The sequence below is a fragment of the Egretta garzetta genome, unplaced genomic scaffold, assembly GCF_000687185.1.
Source record: "Egretta garzetta isolate BGI_Z169 unplaced genomic scaffold, ASM68718v1 scaffold356, whole genome shotgun sequence".
NCBI classification, from domain to species: Eukaryota; Metazoa; Chordata; class Aves; order Pelecaniformes; family Ardeidae; genus Egretta; species Egretta garzetta.
In genome coordinates this window covers 100,638-106,253 of record NW_009260019.1, presented here as the reverse complement: position 1 = coordinate 106,253, position 5,616 = coordinate 100,638, and the positions used below count along the sequence as shown (strand labels likewise).

At 44.8% G+C, this 5,616-nt stretch overlaps 1 protein-coding gene across 1 annotated transcript in view; it reads left to right on the top strand.

Annotated features, from left to right (window-relative positions):
* The first annotated feature begins 398 nt into the window (after positions 1-398).
* CCNDBP1 (cyclin D1 binding protein 1) overlaps positions 399-5,616 on the top strand; it is a 6,190-nt gene continuing 972 nt past the window's right edge. Inside the window, exons 1-7 of the mRNA XM_035896130.1 lie at positions 399-537; positions 1,190-1,271; positions 1,723-1,819; positions 3,039-3,112; positions 3,417-3,493; positions 3,974-4,227; positions 4,644-4,704. Of these exons, the coding sequence (XP_035752023.1) occupies positions 1,740-1,819; positions 3,039-3,112; positions 3,417-3,493; positions 3,974-4,227; positions 4,644-4,704 (546 nt within the window). The 5' untranslated portion in view covers positions 399-537; positions 1,190-1,271; positions 1,723-1,739. The remainder of the gene's footprint in view (positions 538-1,189; positions 1,272-1,722; positions 1,820-3,038; positions 3,113-3,416; positions 3,494-3,973; positions 4,228-4,643; positions 4,705-5,616) is intronic.

Genomic DNA, 5,616 nt, shown 5'->3' with positions numbered 1-5,616 from the left:
CGGTGTGCGGCAGGGCTCTGACCTGCAAGCGAGATCCCCGGCAGGTCTCCCGCCAGGGCTTTTGGGCTTGCCCTCCGCTCCAGGGTGTTGGCGTTGGCAAAGCAGCAGCCAGTACCGAGCAGTCGTCACGACTCGATTTTTAAAGCATGTCCTGGCGAAGTTGTTGTGGCCCAGGACACAAAACGTGGTTGTGGATATTGCTACCAGCTAAGTAAAAAAAAACAGGAAAAAAGCAGACGTGGGACACATGCAACATGCATGGCACAAATACACCGTGGAGTTTTTCTTCTTTTGTAGTGGGGTTTAGTTTATGTCTTTGTGTTGGTTGGAAGGAAGAAATGGCAATCAAGCAGTAGGGCAAAGTAACATCAGAGATGTTGCTGCTCTAGCTTCTCTGTTCTTTTATCTTTTACCGAAGTTACTTTCTGTTATTATGCTCTCACTGGCTCCTCTCTAGGTCAGACATTCAAAGTAACGTCACAGGAAGCTACAAAGCTGAGTCTGGCGTTCTCAAGGCCTCCAGTGACTTCTGCAGAGGTGAGTGAAAGCCCCCCCCACAGACTGTGACATTGCAGTGTGTTTCAGCAAGTTTCAGGTATCTCTTGGTTCACTTGACTAAAACAAAGTCATTTGGTCCAGCACAAACAAGGGATGTCAGTATGTTCTATGCATTGTAGAGTACGTTAATCCAATTCAAGAATTGCCCAGAGAACTAATTTCTGTCAGTTAGGGAGACATACCAAATAGAAGCATTCTTACACACTTTTCTTTAACATCAGCAGCTGGTTGCAGATAGAGACAGGATATTGGACAATACAGACCTTAGATCTAACAAAGAACATGCAGTATTTTTGCTGTTAATTGAGAGAAGTTTATCACACCTGTGTTTGGAGGAGAAAAAAAAAGACCTCCAGTTCAGAATAATGATCTAAGCTACTTTTTCCTCTCTGATGCATGACCACCACACCAGGGTGTGTTTTGTTACTAAATCCTGAGGCAACTTACGACATGTACAGCTTGCTTACTGTATCTTCTTGTCGTGCTGTATTTGTTTCTCGAGCAAGATGGCCATTACTATGCTTCCCTTTTTTCAAGGCGATCTGAATGCAAGTGATTGCTTGTGAGGCTTTCTAAATGTGATGCAGCCGTGCACTATTCATGGTTAATCCTTTTGTCTATCCGCTTTCAGGATTGCCAGAAGCTGAGTGAAGATGTCCAAAATGCCATTCTTGCAGTTGCCACAGTGTACTACTGGCTCCCAAAGGGCCAAGGTAAGATAGTGACAGCAGGGCAGTCACCACTATATAAGGTGGTGGTTCTTTCACCCCTGTATAAAGAAACCTGGTATTTCAGAGTCTAATATGACATCTGGCATCTGCAGGAATACAAGTGATGAGCAGGTCCATTATCAGCTGTGCTGTAGGCTTGCAACATGTTTATGAGTGAACCACTTGTCTGTCTACTCCTGCAAATTTCCATCTGTGAAAGAGTGATAACGTAGGAAGTTGTATAGATTGAGCATTCATATTTATAAAGCATTCAGATCCTTGTCCAAAGTCCTTTTGGAACTGGGAAACACGCTGCTTCCTTCAAAATACCTGTAACCTAATTTATGTGGTGTATCCACAGAAACAGGGCAGTCTGTGTGTTCATCTTCAGCAGTTGTGTTTTGTCGGTTCTGACTTTGTGGAAACTTTCTTGCTCTTTCTCAATCTCAACCAGGTACTACTCTTCGGAAGATGGTACGAGATGCTACCACTGAAGTAGTGGAAGGAATGATCCAACTCACAGAAACAATTCTCAGTGCTCCATTGGAGAGGTAGTCGTTTTCCAGAAAAAAATGAAGAAAAAGTTACAAGTATACTCGTTAGGAAGGAGTGAGTGCAGACTGCTTCCTAAGGGAAGGGGGGATGCAGAAGCAGAGCATTGTTACGAGGCAGGAAGAGGCAGTGGCTTCATCAGCAAAGGCCCCGTCCCCCAGTGTCTGAGTGAGCAGAGCAGTGTTGGTGAGGGTAGTGAGGTTCACTTGAGAGTCCAGATCATCAGACAAGCCCATAGCAATGAGGTCAGGCTGCAAAGTCAGGCCATCAAGTCAGGGTCAGGGTCAGGTCCAGAAAGTAACCAGCATCGGACACCATCTAGTGATTGCCCAACATGTCCACTACAATGAGCTGGGTCTGAGGTCAAGGCAGGAAGGTCAAATCAGTGGGTCAGGATCCAGGTCAGAATCAAGAGGTTATGAAACTGGGTGCAGACATAGCTGCTACACAGCTGTGATGTAACACAAACAGGGCCCAGTGAAAGAACCTCAGAGTAAAAACATCTCCTAGGGTATGGAAGGGCTGGCACTCATTTCTAGCTTTCTTCACAATACCACCCATCAGCAAAGGACCTGGCCTTTTACTTAGCCAACTAAACTCTTCAGCTGAGCCAATTAAACTCCTAGGAGGGTGGAATACACTCAAGGCCCTGATAGTACCCTCTTGTCCCAGTGACTGAGTCAGGTACATTTGCCTACATGGAGAATAGGTTTTCATCCTGTCTGTGGCAAGGAAGGGTGCTGGGAGCAGGATTCCCATGAAGGTGCTGCATAGCATTTGCACTGTTTGGCAGTTTTTGCCCTTGGAGTGAACTGTCGTGTGCAATGATTGCGCAACTTTATAAAGCTAGTTGTTTGATCACTGTGGACCGCTTCTTCTCTTTATGGATTACATGCTACTGTCCTTAGGCAGAAGACAGCAATCTCTAATAGAGACTTCTGATTTGCAGAGGTTCTGAAAGATAAATAATATGCCTAAGGACCTTGAGAGACCTTTGTAAGAGGCCCCTGCTTCTTGTTCCAACAGGTAATTAAACCCAGTAGGAGCCAGCACTTCTTGCTTTACACAGACATGAGATACTGGTGACAAGCTGGCTGGTGACATCTTTCCAGCAGAGCTTCTACTAGTGTGTGTCATCTTTGGGGCAGAAAATAAAAACACAGTCTAGCAGAGTGGTGTTACTGAGTCTAACTTTGGGGGGGCTTTGTTTTGTTTCAGCGTGTCTCAGGAACAGCTTATATCAACTGGTGGTGTGTGGGAGGCATGTGAGCAAGTGTCCAACCTGCCATGGGGTGAGTATTGCATTTGCAGAACAACAGAACTAGGATGTGTCATCTTGGAATATCAAAGGCCCTTGCAAGGGGCATTCTAGCTAGTACAATGAAGGCTCACTCATTCTGCAGAACACTACTCTTTGAAATATATAAGCTTGGAAGCCAGGCCAGATTCTTTGCATGGCAACAATGCAGCTCTGAGCTCTGCAAAAAATTTGATCCTATAATCTCAAGATCTAATGATTGCAAACCTAGATGAACATTGTCACAAGCTGATTTGAATCGGTGCAGTGCAACAATTTTTATCCTTTTGCTTTTGCAGATAACCAGGCAGCAGTTGTGTCAGCTCTGGCTGCATGTCTAGGTGTGGTCAAGGATGCTCTGGAGGAGATGGAACGTGTAAGAAAGCACCTCAGCCTTTGAGGAACCTGCAGTGATGGATTGCAGTGATGGTTCAGTGATGGAACACAGGGATTGTTTTACATACAGGCTTTGATTTAAATTTGTTCTGATACGACCTAGATTATTGTATTATGCCTGGATCTTAATGAGTTTTTAAACTCAAGCCTGGTTTACTTTATATAAGGTTTCCATAAAGCGATGTCCTGAATTGCAGGCTGGGGGGACAGTTCAGGTTGATGTAAGAATGACACTGTTTGCCAGGTTCTTGCTGTTTGCTCTGTTGAATTGGAGCAGGGGATTAATTTTTCTTTATCCAGTCCTGCTAGTATTAACAGAATCTGGCAACTGAGATGCTGGTTGGCGAGAGATTCCTCCAAAAACTGTTGCTATGATTTCTAGATTATGTTTTCCCTTTCCTCCTGGGTGGTGCTGGAATTGATTTTAGGCTCTGGATTTTCAGTGCATCTGTATTCTCAGGCTCTGGTGGAAGGGCAGGACCCCTACAGCGACATCATGGAAGATGAAGAGCTGGGCTTTCGGGGCAACAGAGATACATATTGGTCAGAAGCTGACCGGAAGCTGCTTAGCTCTTGCATGGGATTAATGAAGGCTTCTAAAGCTTGCCTGAAGAAGGTCTTGGGTGTAGTGAAGGCTTATGGCAAAGCTGATTCTCCAGAGCAGATCGCTCAGCTGGATGATCTTGCAGATATCGCTAATGAGATCAGTCCAAGGTAAGCAGGTCTCTCCCTGTGCCGCTTTTTGCTCCAGAGCAGTCCCTGTCTTACTTGAAGTCTAGAGGATGGATTAGGAAAACCTTTATGATGTAGAAGCTGTGAGCAGGTGGTGGAAGCAGTTGTGGTAGGAAGACTGTTATGGCGTGGGCTGTTGAGAGTTGTGCAAGTTAGGAGAGGAACATATGTTGCGGCTTGGGGTGGAGCTGTGGCCATGTCTCACTCTAAGGTGAGAGTGGCACACAGATGTCTGAGAAGGCAGTGAGAAGCATCCCATGGGTATGACACTGATGTTGTCTCCTTGTCATGCACTGCCCGTCCTGACTTACATTCAGGGTGGGTGTAGACTTTGACTAGGATCCATGAGTTGTGCTATTGGGACTTTTCTTCCATTGCTCCCCTCTCTTCTATTCTAGTGTTGATGAGCTGGCACTGAGCATGTATCCACCTATGAACCAGTTGGCTGTGCGACTCAATGTAAGTATCTGCAGCCTGCAAGTGGGACTACTCACTCGGCTGTGGAGAAGGGGAAGAAATCAAATTGGAGGGATTATGTGACTGTCAGGGAGAGGTGTGTGTTAGTGACTGTCTTGTTACCAAGTTCTTAGGAATGAAGAGTCCCCCTTGGTTCTTGCACATTTAGCTTCCTTCATGTGGAAATGCATTCCTCATCTTCACTTCTTCAGGGAAGAGCATGGCCGCTTGAGCTTTGGCTCTGAAGTATAATCCATAGAGATGTCCAATAACAGTACCTCAGGAAAGTGAGGTCTAAGGCTGCTGATGTACTGCATGTCTACTTTCTTCCTTGGGTAGTGTAGACTTGCTCAAATGAAGTTATCTAAATTAAAAATGCCAATTAAAAATTCTCACAGTGAGCATGGTTAAGCACTGAAACAAGCTGCTTGGAGAAGCAGTGGAATCTCCATCTTTGGCAATACTCAAAACTTGACTGGGCAAGGCTCTGAGCAACCTGACTGAACTTTGAGGTAGGCCTTGCTTTGAGCAGGAGGTTGTACCAGATGACTTCCAGGAGTCCCTTGCATCATAAATTAAGTTCTCATATCTGAGATTTTTTTATTCTTAATTCTGGTTTCATGCCTTTCGCCAGTGGCTTGATTTTTTGGGGTAAAAAAGAAAGTATTGCTTAATACCAAATTACATTACAGTCAGTCACTTTTAACTTCATGCCTTAATATCAGTTACCAATTTCTAATAGGCTTATCTTTTTAAAGGAAAAAACATTTTAACGTATGCTTTAAAAAACAGCCTATCTTTATTTTCACCTGTCCCACCAGCAGTAGGCTGGGAGACACTCCCAGCATGGCAGCGATAGATAGCTTCCTTCTGCATCAGGATCTGTGGCAGTTTTACTCATTCTTGGCTATGTTG